Below are 26826 nucleotides of genomic sequence, written 5' to 3' on the forward strand. Positions count from 1 at the left end.
AGGGCGACACCACCACCTCTACGGTTTACACAATCTTTGTTGAAGAGTCTGTAGCCATCTATGTTGTATTCTGTACTTAAATCAATATTTGTGGTGTCGATAAATGTTTCGGTTATAGCAATTACGTCAAAATTTTCTGTCAGAGCAAGACATCTCAGTTCATCAAACTTGTTTCTTAGGTTACGCGCATTGAAACTAAGGACTCTTAGGTTATCTTGAGGCTTGGTAATAGAGGTGTAGGTACTGGCGGGTTCAATGTTACGAGTTTGCTGCGATGAATGGCGTCTACTTACACGGGCGGGGTGGAGGGACGTGGCTGAGGGTCGTTTTTTGATCGGGTGTCAGTACTGCGTCGTTGAGAGAGAGAGAGAGAGAGAGAGAGAGAGAGAGAGAGAGAGAGAGAGAGAGAGAGAGAGAGAGAGATTTACATAGATTTACATAGAAAATCAGACAACACAGACCCCATGGTCCAGACTAGGTGGTCTGTCCATAAACCTAAGTGATTCTACATTAATCAGAAGGCTCCAAAACGTTGCATTTCAACTCTAGTTGATATTAAGTTGATGGAAGTGACGGTCGAGCTTGTTTTTGAAGGAGTCAACCGTGTTACACTGGACCACTGACAGTGGGAGCTTATTCCATTCTCGCACTACAACGTTGGTGTAGAAAAATTTGGTGCAGTCTGAATTTAATTGTCTACATTTGAGTTTTACGCCATTGTTCCTTGTACGCAAAGTGTCATCGATCATAAACAATGTTGATCTGTCTACATTCGTGAAACCATTAAGTATTTTAAAACATTCGATCAGTTTTCCTCAGAGGCGACGTTTCTCAAGAGAGAACATGTTAAGGGTGGAAAGCCTTTCTTCGTAAGATTTGTTGCGCAAGGAAGGGATCATTTTTGTTGCCCGACGCTGAACACCTTCTAATTTAGCAATATCCTTTGCATGGTGGGGAGACCAAAACTGTACCGCATATTCCAAGTGGGGTCTGACTAATCTATTGTAGAGTGGAAGTATTACATCTTTATTCTTGAATAAAAAGTTTCTTTTAATGAAGCCCAACATTCTGTTCGCTTTATTTGCTGCATCGATGCATTGCTGTGAGAATTTGGGGTTTGACGCGATTTTGACTCCCAGTCCTTAACGCATTGAACGCTTATGGGTTTAACGCCGCGCATTTCGTAATCGAACTTCTTATTCCTTGTTCCAACTTGAAGGACCTGGCACTTGTCTACGTTAAAGGGCATCTCCCATCTATCAGACCAAGCTGAAATTTTGTGCAAATCCTCTTGGAGGCCTTGCCTGTCTTCGTCAGTGTGAACCGAGTTACCAATCTTTGTGTCGTCTGCAAATTTACTAATGCGATTATTGAGAGAGAGAGAGAGAGAGAGAGAGAGAGAGAGAGAGAGAGAGAGAGAGAGAGAGAGAGAGAGAGAGAGAGTAGGGGGGGTGGGGGATATACAGTACTGTAGCCTACCTTGTTTTCAGCACTTCTCTAATACTTGAACTAATTTTACGACACACTGCCTAACCTTTTAAATCTGGTGTATATCTTTGCAGCATGTCTCTTCGGTGGTCAGCAATCCTGCTACGACGGGCGGCGACGCCACTGATGCAGCCCTCCAGGACCCTCTACAACAGGGGTGAGTCAGGCGCGGATGCAGGAAAAAAGTTTGAGAGGGGCCCGAATGTTGAAGTGTTCGACGAAATTGTCTACCACACAATGGACATGTTTCCGGTCAACATATTTATTTCAAATTCTGTCTGTATGGATAAAATAGGCGCTAAATTCAACTATGGTACTATTTTTTCTTCATGTAAAATAGTAAATGTGGTATAAAATATGGATTAAATTTGAGGAAAAATCCCGTGACCTGGAAACGGGTGCTGATTGGTCGTGACGTCACGATGCAGTCGGCAGGCCGCCAACTTTGTGTTACTCCGAGATTTCGTGTTGTGGTATATATTTCTAGTGTCTAGCAATGCCTGGAGACGTAACCCGCAGTCGTGATTCGTGCCAATGTGCAAGAGTATATATATATATATATATATATATATATATATATATATATATATATATATATATATATATATATATATATATATATATATATGGAAAAAAGTACTCCACGTAAGATATTTCTGTGCTAGTGAATCCTGCAATAATTTTCTTTAGTTTCCCTTCGGACTAACTTTTCATCGTGAACTCAACTATTCTCTCTACTGTCACGTCCTCTTATTATAAAATATTGGTCTGCATTCGTTTTCTTCTTATTCATCTTCAGGCATTGATTCTCTCTCTCTGACGTTCCAGAGCCATTGTTTTCTCTAGGTTAGGCTAGGTAAGTTTCCATAATACTAATATAAATTCAACCTTGATTATTCTCTATAGTTCCCCCTCTGACTAACTTTTAATCGTGAACTCAACTATTTCTTGCAGAGCAGAGGCGAATCGGTTGATTTCACTCCAATTTTAATAATATAACATATTTCCAACACTCTTAAGGTGTTCTGTAAGCACCTATAACATATATGTTAGGCGCAGTTTGGAGCTGGAGTGGCCATAGCTGATAAGAAAAAAAAATGGACACAACACTGGTACTGTCGTCTGCTGTACTCCGCTTCAGCCTGATGACGTCACGAGCTAATGGTGGCTTCTCCCCGTGAGATGAAAATAATTTGAGATATCTCTCCAATATCCAGTCAACTAGCGATTTACAGGACGTAATATGTGCACTACTTTATCATTGGTACGTGGCACAAAGCATTTCTAGGCTCTTCCCAGAACCGGAAACATGTCCATTTGGAATGCCCCGCAGCGCGCTTTTGAGCTGGTTTTACTGTATCCACTCAGAACCATGGGGGGGACCCGGGCCCCCTGGACCCCCCACCCCCCTTGGATCAGCCAATGTGGTGAGTCAAGGGAATTCGCAGCAGGATCTTTTTTTCGAAGTCCAGTGTGTAGCCCCGCCTATGGAGCAAGATCTATGACGACTTTAAAGTGAGCAGCAGGGGGTTGACCGCTCATGACCCGGTCAGTCTGGTCAGACCTGCCGCCGCGTGAAAGTCAAAGGAGCTCCACTAATTAGTGTATTATGGGAAAATTTGCTTTAAAATTTGAAAAATTATTCTCTGTATCGTGTGTGTGTGTGTGTGTGTGTGAGAGAGAGAGAGAGAGAGAGAAGGAAAAAAATGGGTTCATACGTCTCCTACTGTGTAGGACAAAGCACTGTGTGTGTGTGTATGTGTGTGTGTGTGTTTGAGAGAGAGAGAGAGAGAGAGAGAGAGAGAGAGAGAGAGAGAGAGAGAGAGAGAGAGAGAGAGAGAGAATTTACATAGATTTACATAGAAAATTAGACCACACGGACCCCATGGTCCAGACTTGGTGGTCTGTCCTTAAACCTAAGTGATTTTACATTAATCAGAAGGCTCCAAAACGTTACATTTCTACTCTAGTTGATATTAAGTTGAAGGAAGTGAAGGTCGAGCTTATTTTTGAAGGAGTCGATCGTGTTACACTGGACCACTGATGGTGGAAGCTTATTCCATTCTCGCACTACAACGTTGGTGAAGAAAAATTTGGTGCAGTCTGAATTTACTCGTCTACATCTGAGTTTTATGCCATTGTTCCTCGTGCGCAAGGTGTCATCGATCATAAACAATGTTAATCTGTCTACATTCGTGAAACCATTAAGTATTTTAAAACATTCGATCAGTTTTCCTCGGAGGCGAGGTTTCTCAAGAGAGAACATGTTAAGGGTAGAAAGTCTTTCATCGTAGGATTTGTTGCGCAAGGAAGGGATCATTTTCGTTGCCCGACACTGAACACCTTCTAATTTAGCAATATCCTTTGCATGGTGGGGACACCAAAACTGTACCGCATATTCCAAGTGGGGTCTTAGAGTAGGAAAAAAATGAGTTCATACCTCTCCTACTGTGTAGGACAAAGTACTGTGTGTGTGTGTGTGTGTGTGTGTGTGTGTGTGTGTGTGTGTGTGTGTGTGTGAGAGAGAGAGAGAGAGAGAGAGAGAGAGAGAGAGAGAGAGAGAGATAAGAGCGAGTCAGACCGACAGACAGACAGATGGGGGGCAGGGGAAAAAAAAAAAAAAAGAGGAACTGAATCTGTAATGGTTCAGTTACCCATTCCTAGTATAATTATCTCTATCCCCCTCCCCCTCCCTCCCTTGTTTCTCTGAGAGGGGTCCCAGACCTCTCCATTGGTTACTTTGTCATCCCGCCAGGCATCCAGGCGACGTCTCATTGGTCCTTAGCCGCACCTCATAGTGACGTCACATAGGGTGCGCAGTAGCGAGAAGTGAGTCGACCTCTCCTTCTATAGATCTTGCTATGGAGCGGGGTAGGTCTAGTCCACTCCTGACTCGGGAAAGACTTAACACATTTCCAGAGACTTTAATTCCCACCAAAACCATCGCCTTGCATCAACCCACCTCTCTCTCTCTCTCTCTCTCTCTCTCTCTCTCTCTCTCTCTCTCTCTCTCTCTCTCTCTCTCTCTCTCTCTCTCTCTCTCTCTCTCTCTCTCTCTCTCTCTCTCTCTCTCTCTCTCTCTCTCTCTCTCTCTCTCTCTCTCTCTCTCTCTCTCTCTCTCTCTCTCTCTCTCTCTCTCTCTCTCTCTCTCTCTCTCTCTCTCTCTCTCTCTCTCTCTCTCTCTCTCTCTCTCTCTCTCTCTCTCTCTCTCTGTCTGTCTGTCTGTCTGTCTGTCTGTCTGTCTCTCTCTCTCTCTCTCTCTCTCTCTCTCTCTCTCTCTCTCTCTCTCTCTCTCTTTTAAGACGGCATACACCTGTCCCCCATCGGGGCAGCCAGATTCGGAAGGCTCCTCAACAACGCCGTACGTAACGCCCGAACAACAAAAAACGACTCTCAGCCACGTCCTTCCATCCCGCCCGTGTAAATAGACACTATACACCGCAACAGACTCGTAACATTGAACCCTCCAGTACCACCACCTCTATTACCAAGCCTCAAGATAACCTAAGAGTCCTTAGTTTCAATGCGCGTAGCCTAAGAAACAAGTTTGATGAACTGCGATGTCTTGCTCTGACAGAAAACTTTGACGTAATTGCTATAACCGAAACATTTATCGACACCACTAATATTGATTTAAGTTCCGAATACAACATAGATGGCTACAGATTCTTCAACAATGATCGTGTAAACCGTAGAGGGGGTGGTGTCGCCCTTTTTGTCAAAAGCTACTTGCAACCCACTGACAAAACACCAAGAAACAGTAACGTTGAACATCTGTGCGTGCGAGTAAGCACTGCAAAAGTCAATTTAAATATATCTATCACTTACAGGCCTCCGGGGCAATCACTCGATGCCGATCTTGAAATGTACAGCGTCTTAAGGCAGTCACTTAATAACAGCGACTCACTGATACTAAGAGACTTTAACTTCCCCCATATCGACTGGGCGACACTGTCGGGTACAGAAGGTGAGTCCCATAGAATGATCGAATTTCTAGAGGAAAATTATCTAAGCCAAATGGTTTCTGAACCAACTCGACAAAATAACATACTTGACCTTGTTATAGCGACCCAAGATAACCTAGTCAGTAATGTCATGGTAGGAGAACACCTCGGTTCCTGCGATCATAAACTAGTGCGCGTTGACATTAGAGCTCAAACATCGGTGACTGAAAATAAAGTAAAGGTGCCCAATTTCAAAAGAGCCAACTTCGTAGAAATCCGACGAAAACTAATAGATATGCAACTATCAGATGACGGCAATGTAGAGGACGCCTGGCTAAGCTTTAAAAATCACTTACTCACTCAGCAGGACACATTTGTCCCCTTGTGCGAGAAGCGAATTAACACTAATAAAAGTCCACCTTGGTTTAATAGCGAAATTAAACACTCAGTCAAGGAGAGAAAATTGTCTTACAGGTTAAAGAAAGAGCAAAGCACGCCCGAAAACATTAGACTTTACAATGATGCCAGGCGACGAGTAAAAAGATTAGTGCGTCAGGCAAAGCGTAGATATGAAGAAAATATTGCAGCCAACTGTAAAAATAATCCGAAATCCTTCTTCAGTTACATAAACAACACAAAGGCGATCAGAAGTGGAATTGGACCTTTAACAAACAGCAACGGTGCACTAGTGACTGACAGCCAACACGTTGCAAATCTATTAAACAATTACTTTTCCTCGGTGTTTAATAATAACAGTCCTCCCACCACCACCACCAACACCAGTACTAATGTAAATCCCGAGCATGCATTGTCTAACTTTGAAATAAAACCCGATGAAGTCCTTAAAGCCCTCAAATCACTTAAAACAAATAAAAGTCCTGGACCTGACAAAGTATATCCAACTCTGCTGAAAGAAACAAAGAGCGAAATACTCTCCTCCCTCACAACCGTATTCAATATGTCCTTGCGACAAGGCATCGTCCCTTCAGATTGGAAAAAGGCTAACGTGACACCGATTTTTAAGAAAGGAGACAAAAAAGTACCAGGTAATTACAGGCCCATTAGTCTAACTTCGGTTGTAGGTAAGCTACTTGAGGGCATAATTAGAGACAAAATTGTGAGTTACCTTGAAAGCCACTCATTAATTGGGGACTCACAACATGGCTTCCGAAACAAAAGATCCTGCCTATCAAATCTATTAACCTTTTATAACGACCTCTTCACTGTTTATGACGTAACCAAATCACTGGACGTAGTCTATCTTGATTTCCAGAAAGCGTTTGATAAAGTCCCGCATCATAAATTACTTTACAAATTAAAGCAAATAGGTATTGACGGTCAAGTAAACCAATGGATCGCGAATTGGTTGAGCAACAGACAACAAAGAGTAGTGATTGACGGATTTAACTCAGAGTGGGCGCCGGTCACTAGTGGCGTCCCTCAGGGCTCGGTTCTTGGCCCAGTGCTCTTCATTATTTACATCAACGACGTGGATGTTGGACTCAATAACCGTATTAGTAAATTTGCAGAAGACACAAAGATTGGTAACTCGGTTCTCACTGACGAAGACAGGCAAAGCCTCCAAGAGGATTTGCACAAAATTTCAGCTTAGTCGGATAGATGGGAGATGCCCTTTAACGTAGACAAGTGCCAGGTCCTTCAAGTTGGAACGAGGAATAAGAAGTTCGAATATGAAATGCGCGGCGTTTAACTCAAAAGCGTTCAATGCGTTAAGGACTTGGGGGTCAAAATCGCGTCAAACCTCAAATTCTCACAGCAATGCATCGATGCAGCAAATAAAGCGAACAGAATGTTGGGCTTCATTAAAAGAAACTTTTTATTTAAGAATAAAGATGTAATACTCCCGCTCTACAACAGTTTAGTCAGACCCCACTTGGAATATGCGGTACAGTTTTGGTCTACCCACCATGCAAAGGATATTGCTAAATTAGAAGGTGTTCAGCGTCGGGCAACGAAAATTATCCCTTCCTTGCGCAACAAATCCTACGAAGAAAGGCTTTCTACCCTTAACATGTTCTCTCTTGAGAAACGTCGCCTCCGAGGAAAACTGATCGAATGTTTTAAAATGCTTAATGGTTTCACGAATGTAGACAGATCAACATTGTTTATGATCGATGACACTTTGCGCACGAGGAACAATGGCGTAAAACTCAGATGTAGACAAGTAAATTCAGACTGCACCAAATTTTTCTTCACCAACGTTGTAGTGCGAGAATGGAATAAGCTCCCACCATCAGTGGTCCAGTGTAACACGATTGACTCCTTCAAAAATAAGCTCGACCGTCACTTCCTTCAACTTAATCTCAACTAGAGTAGAAATGCAACGTTTTGGAGTCTTCTGATTAATGAAATCACTAAGGTTTAAGGACAGACCACCAAGTCTGGACCATGTGGTGTGTGTGGTCTGATTTTCTATGTAAATCTCTCTCTCTCTCTCTCTCTCTCTCTCTCTCTCTCTCTCTCTCTCTCTCTCTCTCTCTCTCTCTCTCTCTCTCTCTCTCTCTCTCTCTCTCTCTGCTTGGGGTGATCTACATATCTTTATAAGAAATTGATTTTTGGGTTATTTTATTTACGATATTTATATGAATTTAAAAGTAGATCACACGCACACACACACAAACAGGGGCGCCCACAGGCGGACGCACTGACGCACGTGCGTTCATTACAGAGGGTCCCAGTTAATAAAAGACATCCTATCATTCAAACAGATCTGTATGGAAAACATTTGTCAGTAAAACAGTCTCTTTCTAAAACTTGTGCTGAAAAACTGTCAAAAAGTAGAGCTGCTCTAACATCATGACATGGGTGTGGTATGGACATGCACAGGTGCCGTGCGCATTATTATCATATCAAGAACATTATCATCAGCCAAATGTTAGGCTAGACACCATTCTGACTCCATGAAAAATTCAAAATACTTAATTGTCATTGTCACTGATCTTCTTTCCAAAACGAACTGTCCTAGCTATTCTAACGCCGATGACTCTTCACTATTTAACATCTTTTGATAAAAGACCCACCTAACAGGATCTTCATGATTCCGCAGAATGCTTAACCTCAGACCTTACTATCATTTCCGATTGGGGCAAGAAGTACTTGGTGTCTTTCAACGCCTCAAAAACTCAATTTCTCCACCTATCCACTCGACACAATCTTCCAAACACCTATCCCCTATTCCTTGACAACACTCAGCTGTCACTTTCTTCTACAATAAACATCCTCGGTCTATCCTTAACTCAATATCTCAACTGGAAACGCTATACCTCCTCTTATTAAATCAGCTTCCTCGAGGTTGGCCGTTCTGTACCGTATCCGTATGGAGTATGCACCTCATGTGTGGATTATCAGTAACGGCGGGATTATCAGTAAACCTCTTCCCTCTTCGTCGAAGCGTCTCTTAGAGAGTATGTTTCCGTTTGGAGGTATTAGTAAACGCTCGCTTCTTTTCCTTCTCCGAAGCTATCTTTCCTTGTAGTGTTGGTACTACTGCAAATCAAACAAACTTTAAAAACCGAAACATTAACGCATTTTAGGTACATTTCTAAAATGGAAAATATTGTGTGGCTAATATTAAGGTAAACAGTGGTTGATGCAGTGACATACACTATAAACATACACTATATACAACAGAAAATTTTATATTGATGCTTTGGTTGTTAGCCATGGCGACGTTTGTTTCGTTCTCACAGCTCGTGACGTCACCTGTGGGCGGAGCTTAGGAGACCTCTTTAGAATTTTTTTTCTCCAAAACAAGACCAACGCAATACACATGCATACATTGTGGAAGCACAAATGATAATATTGCTGTAGGTCTATCCTAAACATCCCCAACAAGTGCTTACTAATAGCAAAATAAATATATAACCTCGCTCTCCCTGAGCGAAGATCACAGCAACAGCAGCTGGACACAACGACGAGGAAAGCTCGGCAGAAAACAGATGTTACCACTTTTCACCCACTGATAGGAGCTTGAAAGTTAGTTCAAAGTATATTCACATGGGATAAAATATTGCTCACACAGTCTATACGGGTACGAGCAAGGCATATATGAGGTGCCTGGCTTTCCACGACCAATCATCACTGTTCCACCTTGTGACGTCATCTGTGGGCGGAGCTAAGGAGACCGCTGGAGAGTAAAATGTGTATATTTTCTTTATTCTCCACCTGTTCCATGAGACATCTCTTTCTTTATTTTTCTAACTAGTTTTCGAGCTCCTATCAGTGGGTGGAAAATGGTATCATCCGCTCTGCCGAGTTCTCCTCGTCGTCACAGCCAGCCGCTGTACGTTGCGGTCTTAGCACAGAGAGAACGATGTTGTATATTTTTTTTCGTTACGAGTTGGGACAACGATGATTGGCCGTGGGAAGCCAAGCACCACATAATACCTCCACATACTCATACAGACTTGGGAAATATGCACCCCGGAGGCCGCTCAAGAACGAGAATTTCTATTTTTATTATTATTTTTTTTTTTTTTTGGGGGGGGGGGTATTTCGTTGGGGATATACCCCAAGGGAGGAAGGCGGTGCATGCCGCGCAACCACCCAGACGGCTGGTAGAGAGATGCCCAATTCTTTCAAGGAGGAGGCCCAACAACGGGCTGAGGGTGTCGGAAAGAGCCATGGCCATGAAAGAGCCCACCTTTCCATCCCCATGGCACCGGATAGGTCTCGAACCTACGCTCTAGCACCCCGCCGAAGCGCAAGGCGGAGACTGTACCACGGGACCACGGGAGCCCCCGAACGAGAATGTTGTTAGAACTGGTGAATATTATAGTGAACCGGGCAGCGTGTTCCAATGTTGGCTCATATTATTATAGGAACCGTGAAGTCTTGAATAAACAGAAAAATATATTAATTGTTTCTCACAGTGTATGACTTATATAAGGCCCAGAAAATTTAGATTGATCTTATACCCAATTGATAATACAGCAACATGGAAAAATGTTGTAATAAATCATTAAATGTGCGAAGATATTAGAGAAGAGGTGGCCTTCAGCTGCTCTTCCTGAAGAGAGAGAGAGAGAGAGAAAATAGTTGGTTTCCTTCCCGCTCGCCGCTTCGCGCGCTGCACAAATCCCCGTTTTCTTAAACTTCTAAAATTTCGTTTCGTAGGTCAACACACTACGGTGGTGTGCTAGCACGCGAATGTTAGGTTTCGATTTCTTACGGCCGTTTTCTTAAACAGTGTAAACCTAGGATACCACATTATTAGTTAACTAGACACCCACAAATGGATTTCATAAACGCATCTGGCACCGTTCTGTGTATAGCTAGGATCCCACATTATTAGAACATTCGTGTGTTGACCTACCACACAACATGGGGCGACCATATGTCCACCCGAAGGAGAAGCGAAATGTAAGAAATGTATTCATTATATGAAAAACATTTATGAATAATAAATAAATATGCTATTATTCTACTTGTTATTATTTCACTTCTCTTTTTCAATCAGTAACTCTGTAATCACAACAAATACAAGATTTTAAAACAAAGCGTGGTCGCGCGTGTATTGAGGGTGCCACAATCAAAACAAACATCTGAGTTGGACAAGAAGCTGAGAAATTCGTTATAATGGTACATATGATATATAAGTATATGTAATATAGTGAAAATATGAAGCATCATAGAGGGAATGTTCGAATAAATGGTTATACATGAGCGTTGTTGCACGGTTAAATACTGAAACCACTGAAAGATCGACGGTATTTCAGCTTCTCGCCCCACGCAGGTACACATTCCTACCCCTACCTCATTATATAGAGCAGTGATTCCTAATTATTTAGCACTTGCGACCCCTTTACCAAAAGCTTCAAACTCACGCGACCCCCTGCTATCAGCAGCTTGCAAGTAGCAGCTAGGGCTTGTATGACTTAGGTTGCTTGTCAACACCACTGCCCAGCTGGGATATAAGGCAGTCTCGCCACACACGAGCCGCCAGCAAGGGTGTTATAACTGTTATTCTACTACATAATTCTTTATAAGAAGTCCGCCTCCCCTTCCGCCACTCCAGCCCCCCCTACCCCCCAACACAACCCTGGGGACTTGTAATCTATTATAACATAACCTAGCAGCCGGTCTGTTGAGTGTCGGGCGTGTCACCCCCAACCACCGCCTCCCAAATCCGTCCCCTACATCATAACCTCCTTGGGAAAAAGATCGTAGAAGTTTTTTAAGGATTTCTTAAGGGAAATTTTGGAAGTCCATTCTTTAAGTACCCCCAATTCCTCTTGAGCTGTTGCTGGGTATTGCCCTCCGACACCGAGAAGTTCACATTGAAGTTCTCGGTGATCCTCTCCCATGCTGTTTTGCGTGCCAAAACAGCACTGTAGTCCGATGGCTTTCTGTGGACGACCGGGTTGTCTCTTATTTGGTTCACTAGAAACAGTTTTTGTGAATAAGAAAGCGGGGAGGTCTTTGTCTCTTGTAGCCATTTTCAAAGAATGCAGCGCTATACTACATCAGTTGATACACAGGCCAGCCAACCTACTAGGGCGGGAGCTACCAACCTTTGCGAATCGTCCGCAATTCTTTGGTATGCTAGGTCACGAGTGTGGTTGTCTAGCTAGCTAACAACACACTACTGGATTTGCGAGTGTTTAAGAAATCGAAACATAACCTTCGGGTGCTAGCACACCACAGTGGTGTGTTGACCTACGAAACGAAATTTTAGAAGTTTAAGAAAACGGGGGTTGAACACTCGCTCACCCAGTAGTGTGTTGTTAGCTAGACAGCCACACTCGTGACCCAGCATACCACAGAATTGCGGACGATTCGCAAAGGTTGGTTGCTCCCGCCCTAGTAGGTTGGCTGGCCGCTTGTAAAATACGCGTCGTAACGTTTCTCCACTCTTCCTCTTACTTTCGTCAGCAGCGAGCAGCGGCTTTCAGTCATGGCAGGCCAGATAAATTTTAGGGTTGCCACACGTTCCATATGGATTCGTTCTGTATTGGAGAATGGGATGTTGCGTTCCTTATTTGTTTTATATCAAGATGGCAACCCTAACTGAGACTATTCCCATTGTTTTCTGCTTCAAACGCTCTCGTCTTGTAGGGAACAAAGGGAACCCACGCTCACGTCTTCGACTTGTACAAAGACTCACCAGTCCTCGTCGAAAGACCGATTTGGTTGGCGAGGCTGACATAAGCCGATAGAGTCGGTCTATCGGCATCCTCCCCTTCCCATCATGAGCTGTCACCCGGCAGGAGTTTGTGATCCCTCCTCGAAGGGACGTACGCGCTTGATAATGACGGACTCCATATAGCCCGTGTCCCCATCCGGGAGGTGGCGAAACCCCCCCGAACAAACAGGATGCTCATATAACAAGTCACCGCTCGTAAATCAAAACACTCGTAAACTAAGGTACTCGTAAACCGAGGTTTGACTGTATATATATATATATATATATATATATATATATATATATATATATATATATATATATATATATATATATATATATATATATTTTTTACATCTCCGCCTGTAGCGCCGGTAAGCTTTCTCTAGGGGCCTGGTGGTCGGCCCTAGCCCGTCATGTCGCAGGCAATTTTTATAGTGGCGCCAGTTATATTGTTTTTTTTCTTTATGTTTTCGCCTATGGCACCGGTAGGCTTGCTTGGTGGGGCCTGATGGTGTGGCCCAGCCCGTTGTGGCGTAGGCAAGTATTTATAGTGGCGCCATCTTGCATTGGCTCGTGCTGCCCCCCGGAGCTCATCTTTGATCCTAGAACTTAGAGTCCGGGTTAATCGGTGGTCCTCTGGACAGCATGTGTTTAGTCTTAGGCAAAAAATCCCAGCTAGTGACACCAGGCGGGGCGCGAACCCGCATCGTACTGGACGCGGCGTCACGCTATCCACTCAGCCACCGCCTACCCAGCTCATTCTGCTCTCCGGGACTCATTCTTGGTTCACTTTGACGGTTTCTTCTAGAGTCCGGGTTGATGGGTGGTCTTCTGGACAGCGTGTGGGTAGTCTTAGGCCACTCGGCAGTGGCTGAAAAATCTCAGGTGGTAGCGTGGGGATTCGAACCGACGTTGTCCATGGCGTGGTGAATATGGGGCCCGCACGCTAACCACTCAGCCATATATGAAGGTGAGTAGGGAAAAATCAAGGGTCAAATCAGAAGTTTATTCCTGACTAGTTTCGCTTGGTACAGCTTCTTCCTCTGAAGAAGCTGTACCAAGCGAAACTAGTCAGGAATAATCTTCTGATTTGACCCTTGATTTTTCCCTACTCTCTCTCTCTCTCTCTCTCTCTCTCTCTCTCTCTCTCTCTCTCTCTCTCTCTCTCTCTCTCTCTCTCTCTCTCTCTCTCTCTCTCTCTATATATATATATATATATATATATATATATATATATGTATGTATGTATGTATGTATGTATGTATTTTTTTTTTTTACAGCTAAGGAGACAGCTCAAGGGCGCAAAGAAAAAAAAAGAAAAAAAGGCCCGCTACTCACTGCTCCCGAACAGAGGTTAAAGGAGTGTCCAAAATCAGAGGTTAATTTCGGGAGGAGGTATGTCCTGATACCCTCCTCTTGAAAGAGTTCAAGTCGTAGGCAGGAGGAAATACAGATGAAGGAAGATTGTTCCAGAGTTTACCAGCGTGAGGGATGAAAGAGTGAAGATGCTGGTTAACTCTTGCATAAAGGGTTTGGACAGTATAGGGATGAGCATGAGTAGAAAGTCGAGTGCAGCGGGGCCGCGGGAGGTGGGGAGGCATGCAGTTAGCAAGTTCAGAAGAGCAGTCAGCGTGGAAATATCGATAGAAGATAGAAAGAGAGGCAACATTGCGGCGGAATTTAAGAGGTAGAAGACTATCAGTATGAGGAGGAGAGCTGATGAGACGAAGAGCCTTAGCCTCCACTCTGTCCAGAAGAGCTGTGTGAGTGGAGCCCCCCCACACATGAGATGCATACTCCATACGAGGGCGGACAAGGCCCCTGTATATGGACAGCAACTGTGCAGGGGAGAAGAACTGGCGGAGACGGTACAGAACGCCCAGCCTCGAGGAAGCTGATTTAGTAAGAGATGAGATATGAAGTTTCCAGTTAAGATTTTGAGTTAAGGATAGACCGAGGATGTTTAGTGTTGAGGAAGGTGATAGCTGGGTGTTGTCAAAGAATAGGGGATAGTTGTTTGGAAGATTGTGTCGAGTGGATAGGTGGAGAAACTGTGTTTTTGAGGCGTTGAAGGACACCAGGTTCTTCTTGCCCCAATCGGAAATAATAGTAAGGTCTGAGGCTAAGCGTTCTGCAGCCTCCATCCTTGAGTCGTTAAGTTCCTGAAGGGTGGGGCGGGGATTGAACTCGCGTCCTCCTGAACACGGGGCCGTTACTTTGACGACAAGCAATTTTAGGTGCTGTTTTGGTATGTTATCTACCTCGTTATTTTTGCCTACCTGGTACGCGTCTGTTTTGGAGTGTTCTACCTTGCTAAATCAGCAACGAATCATGATTCGTTTCACGTCACGATTATGTGTGTCTCTCCGTCCGTCGACAAGTGCTCAGATTTGCGTCCTACTCATGAATTTTACTGCAACATAGTGCCTTCAGAGGAAGTTGCAATTGCCTTCCTACGGCAAAACCACCTTCTTGATGCTGTAAATGATACTGTGAGTAAACTGTGCCGATAACCGTGTTAGCCTATAATAAGCAAAACCACCTTCTGGATGCTGCAAATGATACTGTGAGTGAACTGTGCAGATACCGTGTTAGCCTAATAAGCTGTACAATTACGCAATTAGCATGTAACTTTCACATTTCAAGCCCCATGTAGTTACTGTGGTGGAGACATGAAAGAAGTTAACAAGAGGGAAAGGAATGGAGAGATGGCCCTAATGTTGTGGTGCCGCAGGAAAGGTTGTCAGAAGTATCGTTCCGTTCGCCAGGGTAATCGTTTCTTTCACTTCACCGATGTCAATGGAAAACTGAATTCTAAGCCTATATACTCTGTGTCAGATCCTTGAATTGGTCTATCTCTTCCTTCTCAACATCCCGAATCTTACAACCGTTTTAAACTACTCTACTTGAAGGTAGATAACATACCAAAACAGATAACACATGGTAGATAACATATCAAAACAGCACATTTACTGGTTTTGTGGTTCACCGAAAAATGCACTCACTACATTTTTAAAACCCTGGATTTTATCTGCTTAACCATTCAGACAGGCATATACGGAACAAATGGCGTCCCGTATTTTTAAGGAAAGGTGGCAAGTTTGCAACTCTAATGCGTCATCTGGCGATATATGGCCTTCTTGAACGATTCCCCATTCTTGAGACTGTTTTTCACCTCCCTCCCGTAATCCGCCAGCGCGCTCTATCTTGTCCATATGATTGGATGCTAAGTCTATATATACCAAGTCAAGTCATACGCAGGTTTGTGGGAGGAGACACGGCAGAGGCGTACTTCATGCGTGACTGCTTGGAGCCAAACTAGAGAATGTAGAAACAGGGATTTAGAAAAAACGAAGAAAGGTGAACTAATTTAAATCAATCACTTCAACATGCCCTCCCTCACACCCCACACCGCCGTTTGTAGGCATTGGTATTACAGTCACGCAAGAGCACAATAAAAAGGCATATTTTTTTTTGTCAGTGGCTTGCCTGAAAGCGCCGAGAAAGAAGGCAAGCATGCACATCCAAAGTGCGCACACGGCCGCAACTTTAGTTACCCCTGAACTGGCAGGTATTTTTTTTTTTTTAGCTTCAAGTGACGTCATCCCGCTGCTCCGCCCCCAAACCGCCCCCTGCGCGTACCGGTCGCAGTTTTGAAGCAGAGTGACTTGACTTGGTATATATAGACTTAGATTGGATGAACCAACACTATTTCTCATTTTGTCACTCATCAAGGACAACACGCGTTAATTTTGTCACAGTTACGGGATCTACAGTTCATTAGGAGTATTTCAGTTGCTACTTAATTAATTAGTGTCATTGCATCCGACAGAATTTCTTAAAACGTTCTTCTCTACAAAATATTGACAAATGGCATCGTTTCACTTTCTTATGTTTCTAACGATGATGATGTTTTCATACCGGGAAGTTCTTACTTATCATACAGTGGTGCAACAGTAACACAACAGTAACCTCGTGAACTCAAAGTCCACCCCCACCTGGCAGGGCATAGAAGGCTAAGGAAATGGCATAGCTGGGCGTTATCGCGATAAGTTATCGCGATACTTTATCGCTGATAACAAAGTCGGGTTATCGGCCATTCGCTACTCATTTAAATATGTATCGGTATCTTCGTTACTGTTGTAACCAAACCAGCGATAATCGCTACTTTTTTCCGCCTCTCAGAAAAAAAACCGTTGTCTCCTCCCTACTGCGCATGCGTGGCCCGGGCGCCCGGTGTTGTTTGAAAAAAACTTCGGGGTATGAAATATCTTCGGTGAAAAGATTTCATACTTATATCATCAACATTAAAACACTAGGTTATTTTTTATGTTAGACACAAAAATCAATATATCAAAGAGAAAAATCATTTAACTGCCTCAAATTTGATATTCCATATTCGTTTGTGAGCATGCCATGGTTTTGAAGGCACACGGTGTTGTACGTGTTATTTGGTGTCCCATCGTCAAAAGCTGGCGCTTTTGTTTATAAACACTGGTCTCTCGTGAACTTCCCATGTTCAGACCAGTAAGCGTAGCCCTGTACAGTCTCACAGAGCTTTTTAACACATTAAGAGTTACTGGAAGGCTGAATCAGACAAACAGTACCACCATCCTCGCTGTTTCTAGAACGACACTCTTTACATATAAATACAACTCGTACAGACTGTCGTTCTAGAAACAGCAGGGATGGTGGTAGTGGTACTGTATGTCTGATTCAGCCTTCCAGCAACTCTTAATTACGGTTAAAAAGCTTTGTGAGACTGTACAGGTCTATGCTTGCTGGTCTGAGCATGCGCAGATCATGAGAGACCAGTGTTTGTAAACAAAAGCGCCAGCTTTTGATGGTGGGGACGCCAAATAACACAACACCGGTTCAGGCGTTTCTAGTATTACCGTCCATAGGTACGTGTCAACGTGTGGTTTTCAGGTTTTGCAAGTTTTCTAAAATACAGATAATGAAAATTTGAATTCATCTATGTTTTTTTATTTGAAATATCAATAAAGTATCGTTTTCCCCTATCGGACTTATCGCTAGCTAGTATCGGAATTGTGGATTTATATCGGGTATCGGTTATCGCCTATATTTGTGTCTCCAGTTAACGAATATCGGTTATCACCGATAAGGTTTTCCATTATCAGTTATCGGTTATCGGGAATAAGGTTTTCTGTTATCGTGCCCAACTATGGGAAATGGTCATCGGCAGTAGGCCTGTGGAGGTGCGGCCAGCAAAACAGTGGCCGTACCCAGCCCCGCCGCGGCTTGCGCAGGAATTGGGGGGAATTCTTTGAACTCTGACACACCAGAAGAAGAAACGCAAGAATTTTGCAAAGATTTGGGGTAATAGTTGCTCTGTCTAGAGTGCGTGCGTAATTCTTGGTCCGTGTTGTATCTCATAGAAATAGCTCGTGTCATATTTTCGGCACTTCAGTGTGAGTTCTTTGTGCTTTAACAATGTCCCCCAGAAAGATGGTTAAAAGGGATGGTGCGTAAAAGAAGAAAACAGGAACGGTGGACATACTATTCTGGACGTGACTGACTCCCGTTCACCCTTCATCTTCATCTTCATGTGAGAGAGATTGCAGGCAAAGCTAGTGGCATAAGCTATAATATTCTTAAGGGAACTATTTGTAGAACTCCAGATTTTATGAGAGGTTTTTATTTCACATATTAGGCCAATCCTCGACTACGCTTCTGTGGTGTGGTTTACTGGATATTTGGGTAATGTAAGACTACTATATAGAAGCTGTTCAGAGAAGGTGAACTAAGAAAATCATTGGGTTCTGTGACGTACCTTATAGGGATCGTCTCGTGCAACTGAGTCTCTTGCTACTCGATCAAAGGCAGACTGATCAGAGCTGATCTTATTATGGTATTTAAAATTGTAAAAGGACTTTGTCCGAATCTTGATCATTTGCTGACGAGAAATGGCAATAGGGACACTAGAGGTCACTCCTATAAGCTTTATATGTCCCACGGGGGATATAAAGCTTATAGGAGTGACCTCTACAACGGCCGTGGCCGTTGTAATACTGATGTGAGAGCCCGCTTCTTCTCATTGAGAGTGATTAACATTTGGAACAGCTTGCCGGATTCTGTTGTTTCTGTCATCTCAGTGAATTCCTTCAAGCATCAGCTTGGCAAGCATCTTGGTCAGATCTCATACGAATTTGATTAATTTGCCACGTGGTTTGGTTGTTCTTTGGGTGTTTTGTTTGGATTGTTGTTGTTGACTGGATATTGAAAACTAGTAGTTGTCCGTGCCATCTTGTGATGTCATACTAGCCAACCATCTGACCATCTTCATGAAAATTCATCAGCTGCAGTTTTGGTTGGAGACATCACACAGTTTTTGGATGGGGCGTGTCCCCATCCAGGTAAGAAACCCAGGTAAGACATCTCGGACGATACATCGAGTTTGCTTCACGTTGGTAGTCGAACGTAGTTCCGGTGCCAAGAGAATAGGGAAACTGCGGCTGCTAAGCCCCGGGGCGAAGCCTACACCTCAAGTGTAGTTAGCGGTTGCGGGAGTCTCCGTAACAACCGTAACACATTGATATGTGTTTCATATTATTAATAATCGCTATTTGTTACTAAAATAACTTTAATTCAGTAAAAAAATAACATGTAAAATGATTTTCATATAAATATCTTTTGAGATATGGGACGCATTAATGGGATTTACATTAATTTAGATGGGGAAATTCGTTTTGGTTTACGAGTGTTTTGGTGTGCAAGCAATATTCCGGAACGAATTAAACTCGTAAACCGAGGTTTGACTGCATGTGTGTGTGTGTGTGTGTGTGTGTGTGTGTGTGTGTGTGTGTATATATATATATATATATATATATATATATATATATATATATATATATATATATATATATATATATATATATATATATATATATAATGGAACCTCGGGTCACGAACGCCTCTCATCACGATCGAACAAATCGGTTCACGAACAAATTTTCCGATTAAGAATCGTCTCGGGTGATGAATGATGTTTCGAGCTACGAACACGCAAGTCAGCAACTTCGTGGGGCGACAAGGTGGGCAGGATATCGTCAGTTGCTGTGTAGCCCTACATTTCACTAAATACACAATATTGAAGGGTCTTCCCCTCCAAATAATAACATCTCTTCCTTTTCCCTTCCTCACCATCTTCCACCTTGTGTCAAACTGGGCCATTTTCCTCCAACCGCATTGGCGGTAGGGGCTAAGGGCAACTCCAACTTTGCCGGGTGTGCATCACCCGGTGGCTGAGTGGTTAGCGTGCCGGCCTCGCATACGGCGCGCTGTCCATGATGTGGGTTCGAATCCGCCGCTTACCACCTGGGATTTTTCAGTCACCGCCGAGTGGCCTAAGACTACCGACATGCTGTCCTCAAAACCACCCATTAACCCGGACTCTAGAAGAAGCTCTACAGCACAAGTGAAATCAAGAATATGAGCTCCGGGGGACAGCATGAGCCATCAGGCCCCATGAAATAGCCTACCGGCGCTATAGGCCACATGTTAAAAAAAAAAAAAAATCACACACAGCTAAGGCCGGTTGCCCATTATCTACAACATAAACAATGCAGTTGCCCTGTATCGACATGACGCCGTCTACTAATAAAGAAAAAGCTGCTTTGGATTGTGCTGCCGTTACCAAAGTTATGGACTTGTTGCCGCAGTAAAATGCAAGGAAGAAGCGGTTGTGAGCACGATCATGGCTTCAAAGACGGGAGGACAGGAGTGTTTTTCCAAATCTCGTCAGAGAATTGTGCTGAGACCGGGAGTCCTACAATTTTCATAGAATGGAGAAAATAAGATATTTTGAAATGTGATTCCACAGCACAGGGTGTTCTCTTATCTTGTCAATTAATTTATAAACAAAGCAGCTCTGCCAGTCCAATTTACGAGTCTCTTGGTAGGCCATCTTCCACTGCTCCTCACTTCAGCCATTGCCAACGTGTTTGTTTACATACAGACGCGCCGTTGTTCGTATCCACAATCGTTTTCCATCCATACGGATAGAACCAACGGTTGGGCGTACGGGCAACCGTGGTTGCCGCGTAGCCCCAACAGTTGGAGGAAAATGGCTAGTGTGACACCGCCTATTGCGCCGTCAAAGTTAAAGTTAAAGTAAGTTTTCGTCTATATTTTATCTGTTTAATAATGAATTCCTCTATTTTTGTGTTAGAGTTATTGATCTCCATTGGTTTTGAGTTGTGCACTTGTGCACAAAAGTACTGAAGTAAGTTTAAATTAGCAATCATCTGGGGTCCCGGAGCGGATTAATTCATTTTACAATGATTTCTATGAGGAAACTTGCTTCGGTTTAAGAACATTTCGGGTGATGAATGACGTTCAGGAACGAATCAACTTTGTGAACCAAGGTTCCACTGTAATTGATCTTTAAAGCTTTAGCCAGGCATCATCATCTGATAGTTGTATTTGTTAATTTTTGTCGGATTTCTTCGAAATTTGCTCTTTTGAAATTGGGTACCATTACTTTATTTTCAGCCACTGTTATTTGAGCTCTAATGTCGACATGCATGTGACTAATTTATGACTGCAAGAACTGAAATGCTCCCCTACCATAACATTCCTGACTAGGTTACCTTGGGTCGCTATAACAAGGTCTAGTATGTTATTTTGTCGAGATGGCTCAGTAACCATACGACTTAGGTAATTAGCTTCAAAAAATTTGATCATTCTGTGTGACTCGCCTTCTGTACTCGGCAATGTCACCCAGTTAATATGCGGGAGATTAAAGTCTCCTAATATTAGTGAGTCACTGTTATTGAGTGACTACCCTAAAACACTGTACATTTCAACATCATCTTCGAGTGATTGTCCCGGAGACCTGTAGGTGACATATTTAGATTTTTTTTCCTTTCCTTATAATTTACTCACACACACAAATGTTCAATGTTATTGTATCTTGACGTTCTGTCAGTGGGTTGCAATTCATTTGATTAACAACACAGAGAGAGAGAGAGAGAGAGAGAGAGAGAGAGAGAGAGAGAGAGAGAGAGAGAGAGAGAGAGAGAGATTTTTTTTTACATAGATTAACATGGATATTCAGACAAAACAGACCCTATGGTACAGGCAACTTGGCCTTTCCTTAAACCTAAGTAAAAATTGTGTTAAATCAAGTGCATTTCTATTTTAGTAAATTTTAAGCTTAAGGAATTGAGTGTCTGTCAAGCTTGTCTTTAGATAAGTCAGTTGCATTTCACTGAAGTACTGAAGGTGGGAGCTTATTCCAATATCACGCTTCAACATTGGTGAAGATAAATTTCGTGGAGAGAGAGAGAGAGAGAGAGAGAGAGAGAGAGAGAGAGAGAGAGAGAGAGAGAGAGAGAGAGAGAGAGAGAGAGAGAGAGAGAGAGAGAGAGAGAGAGAGAGAGAGAGAGAGAGAGAGAGAGAGAGAGAGAGAGAGAGAGAGATTTACATAGATTTACATAGAAAATCAGACCACACAGACCCTATGGTCCAGACTTGGTGGTCTGTCCTTAAACCTAAGTGATTTTACATTAATCAGAAGACTCCAAAACGTTGCATTTCTACTCTAGTTGATATTAAGTTGAAGGAAGTGACGGTCGAGCTTATTTTTAAAGGAGTCAATCGTGTTACACTGGACCACTGATGATGGGAGCTTATTCCATTCTCGCACTACAACGTTGGTGAAGAAAAATTTGGTGCAGTCTGAATTTACTTGTCTACATCTGAGTTTTACGCCATTGTTCCTCGTGCGCAAAGTGTCATCGATCATAAACAATGTTGATCTGTCTACATTCGTGAAACCATTAAATATTTTAAAACATTCGATCAGTTTTCCTCGGAGGCGACGTTTCTCAAGAGAGAACATGTTAAGGGTAGAAAGCCTTTCTTCGTAGGATTTGTTGCGCAAGGAAGGGATAATTTTCGTTGCCCGACGCTGAACACCTTCTAATTTAGCAATATCCTTTGCATGGTGGGGAGACCAAAACTGTACCGCATATTCCAAGTGGGGTCTGACTAAACTGTTGTAGAGCGGGAGTATTACATCTTTATTCTTAAATAAAAAGTTTCTTTTAATGAAGCCCAACATTCTATTCGCTTTATTTGCTGCATCGATGCATTGCTGTGAGAATTTGAGGTTTGACGCGATTTTGACCCCCAAGTCCTTGACGCATTGAACGCTTTTGAGTTTAACGCCGCGCATTTCGTAATCAAACTTTTTATTCCTCGTTCCAACTTGAAGGACCTGGCACTTGTCTACGTTAAAGGGCATCTCCCATCTATCCGACCAAGCTGAAATTTTGTGCAAATCCTCTTGGAGGCTTTGCCTGTCTTCGTCAGTGAGAACCGAGTTACCAATCTTTGTGTCGTCTGCAAATTTACTAATGCGGTTATTGAGTCCAACATCCACGTCGTTGATGTAAATAATGAAGAGCACTGGGCCAAGAACCGAGCCCTGAGGGACGCCACTAGTGACAGGCGCCCACTCTGAGTTAAATCCGTCAATCACTACTCTTTGTTGTCTGTTGCTCAATCAATTCGCGACCCATTGGTTTACCTGACCGTCAATACCTATTTGCTTTAATTTGTAAAGTAATTTATGATGCGGGACTTTATCAAACGCTTTCTGGAAATCAAGATAGACTACGTCCAGTGATTTGGTTACGTCATAAACAGTGAAGAGGTCGTTATAAAAGGTTAATAGATTTGATAGGCAGGATCTTTTGTTTCGGAAGCCATGTTGTGAGTCCCCAATTAATGAGTGGCTTTCAAGGTAACTCACAATTTTGTCTCTAATTATGCCCTCAAGTAGGTTACCTACAACCGAAGTTAGACTAATGGGCCTGTAATTACCTGGTACTTTTTTGTCTCCTTTCTTGAAAATCGGTGTCACGTTAGCCTTTTTCCAATCTGAAGGGACAATGCCTTGTCGCAAGGACATATTGAATACGGTTGTGAGGGAGGAGAGTATTTCGCTCTTTGTTTCTTTCAGCAGAGTTGGATATACTTTATCAGGTCCAGGACTTTTATTTGTTTTAAGTGATTTGAGGGCTTTAAGGACTTCATCGGGTTTTATTTCAAAGTTAGACAATGCATGCTCGGGATTTACATTAGTACTGGTGTTGGTGGTGATGGTGGGAGGACTGTTATTATTAAACACCGAGGAAAAGTAATTATTTAATAGGTTTGCAACGTGTTGGCTGTCAGTCACTAGTGCACCGTCGCTGTTTGTTAAAGGTCCAATTCCACTTCTGATCGCCTTTCTGTTGTTTATGTAACTGAAGAAGGATTTCGGATTATTTTACAGTTGGCTGCAATATTTTCTTCATATCTACGCTTTGCCTGATGCACTAATCTTGTACTCGTCGCCTTGCATCATTGTAAAGTCTAATGTTTTCGGGCGTGCTTTGGTCTTTCTTTAACCTGTAAGACAATTTTCTCTCCTTGACTGAGTGTTTAATTTCGCTATTAAACCAAGGTGGACTTTTATTAGTGTTAATTCGCTTCTCGCACAAGGGGACAAATGTGTCCTGCTGAGTGAGTAAGTGATTTTTAAAGTTTAGCCAGGCGTCCTCTGCATTGCCGTCATCTGATAGTTGCATATCTATTAGTTTTCGTCGGATTTCTACGAAGTTGGCTCTTTTGAAATTGGGCACCTTAACTTTATTTTCAGTCACCGATGTTTGAGCTCTAATGTCAACGCGCACTAGTTTATGATCGCAGGAACCGAGGTGTTCTCCTACCGTGACATTACTGACTAGGTTATCTTGGGTCGCTATAACAAGGTCAAGTATGTTATTTTGTCGAGTTGGGTCAGAAACCATTTGGCTTAGAAAATTTTCCTCTAGAAATCGAGAGAGAGAGAGAGAGAGAGAGAGAGAGAGAGAGAGAGAGAGAGAGAGAGAGAGAGAGAGAGAGAGAGAGAGAGAGAGAGATAGAGAGAGAGAGAGAGAGAGAGAGAGAGAGAGAGAGAGAGAGAGAGAGAGAGAGAGAGAGAGAGAGAGAGAGAGAGAGAGAGAGAGAGAGAGAGAGAGAGAGAGAGAGAGAGAGAGAGAGAGAGAGAGAGAGAGAGAACCTATCACCCTTTCTTCTACAGGAAAATCTACCATGGTGTCGGCATCACTGAAAGCTGAAATACCCTCCATCACATCTGCCCTTCCTGCACACCACCATGCTGCCAAAGTCATATTTGACAATGATACTGTTGCAGACTTCAAGTACATTTGGGTAATTATCAAATTCAAAATTCTATCTAAAAATATGTAATAGTTCAACCTGATGGCAGTAACCTTAGCTTACCCTTATACTCAACAAGGCCCCCTGTTCACAGCTGAGGGACAACTGTCAGTGTCCCAAGTGTGTCGACCAAAGCACAAAACAGAAGTTGGTAGACACTCCCCTCCTAGACGTGAATGTGAGGCCAGAATCCCTCTTCATCAACAGCAAGGGCCAGCTTGAAATTATGTGGTCTGAGGAGAGTGGATCACACAAATCTGAATATGATCCTCATTGGTAAGTATATTTACAGAAAGTCACCGCAGTCACAGGGATCGAGTAAACAGCTAAATTAAAAAAAATATATATATATATATATATATATATATATATATATATATATATATATATATATATATATATATATATATATATATATATATATATATATATATATATATACTGATGGGACATTCCACCAAAACCAGGAAAGAAAGGGATTAAAAAGCGACTTTCAGCATTTACTACGTGACTTTCTCATGAAGCCTTTCATCATAAAGTTTGTTAAGCAAGGAGATCAACTTTGTTGCCCTACATTGAACACCTTTTAATTAAGCTTGGCTTGGCTGAGAGACCAAAACTGTACTGTATATTCCAAGTGGGGTCTAACTAAACTATTGTACAGAGGAATTATTACGTCTTAATGCTTGAATGAGAGGTTTCTCTTAATAAAGCCCAGCATTCTGCTCACTTTATTTGCTGCATGAATGCATTGCTGTGAGAATTTGAGGTTTGGTACAATTTTGACACTTGGAACTCTTTTGAGTTTAGCGCTACATCTTTCATAATCAATATTTTATCGTTAATACAATTGTCTTCGCTAAAGTTGGTGCTAGTGGTGATAAGACTGTCAGTGCTGAATACTGAGGAATTATAATTATTCAACAAGTTTGCAATGTGCTGGCTTTCAATTACTAATTCACTATTGTCTTGTCCTGTCTTGTCGTAGTTTTGGTGATGTTCACCCTGGTTGACTTGGGAGTCCACCCCCCAAAGTTACAATCAGTTACATGTCCAATCCCACTTCTGATCTCCTTCCTATTGTCCATGCAATTGAATTACATAGAATTACATAGAAAATCAGACCACACAGACCCCATGGTCCAGACTAGGTGGTCTGTCCTTAAACCGAAGTGATTTTACATTAATCAGATGGCTCCAAAACGTTGCTTTTTTACTCTAGTTAGTATTAAGTTCAAGGAAACGACGGTCGAGCTTGTTTTTAAAGGAGTCAATCGTGTTACCCTGGACCACTGATGGTGGGAGCTTATTCCACTCTCGCACTACAACGTTGGTGAAGAAAAATTTGGTGCAATCTGAATTTACTTGTCTACATTTGAGTTTTACGCCATTGTTCCTCGTACGCAAAGTGTCATCGATCGTAAACAATGTTGATCTGTCTACATTCGTAAAACCATTAAGTATTTTAAAACATTCGATCAGTTTTCCTCGGAGGCGACATTTCTCAAGAGAGAACATGTTAAGGGTGGAAAGCCTTTCTTCGTAGGATTTGTTGCGCAAGGAAGGGATAATTTTTGTTGTTCGACGCTGAACACCTTCTAATTTAGCAATGTCCTTTGCATGGCGGGGAGACCAAAACTGTACCGCATATTCCAAGTGGGGTCTGACTAAACTATTGTAGAGCGGAAGTATTACATCTTTATTCTTGAATAAAATAAAAAAATTAATGAAGCCCAACATTCTGTTCGCTTTATTTCCTGCATCGATGCACTGATGTGAGAATTTGAGGTTTGACGCAATTTTGACCCCCAGGTCCTTAACACATTGAACGCTTGTGAGTTTGACGCCGCGCATTTCGTAATCGAACTTCTTATTTTTTGTTCCAACCTGAAGGACCTGGCACTTGTCTACGTTAAAGGGCATCTCCCATCTATCCGACCAAGCTGAAATTTTGTGCAAATCCTCTTGGAGGCTTTGCCTGTCTTCGTCAGTGAGAACCGAGTTACCAATCTT

At 42.7% G+C, this 26826-nt stretch overlaps 1 protein-coding gene across 1 annotated transcript in view; it reads left to right on the forward strand.

The window, feature by feature from the left end:
• Window positions 1–26826, forward strand: part of LOC127004687 (gamma-butyrobetaine dioxygenase-like) — a 53950-nt gene that overhangs the window by 4087 nt on the left and 23037 nt on the right. Inside the window, exons 2-4 of the mRNA XM_050872776.1 lie at window positions 1563–1645; window positions 24674–24804; window positions 24908–25089. Of these exons, the coding sequence (XP_050728733.1) occupies window positions 1564–1645; window positions 24674–24804; window positions 24908–25089 (395 nt within the window). The 5' untranslated portion in view covers window position 1563. The remainder of the gene's footprint in view (window positions 1–1562; window positions 1646–24673; window positions 24805–24907; window positions 25090–26826) is intronic.

This window comes from Eriocheir sinensis, chromosome 28 (assembly GCF_024679095.1).
Source record: "Eriocheir sinensis breed Jianghai 21 chromosome 28, ASM2467909v1, whole genome shotgun sequence".
Lineage (NCBI taxonomy): Eukaryota > Metazoa > Arthropoda > Malacostraca > Decapoda > Varunidae > Eriocheir > Eriocheir sinensis.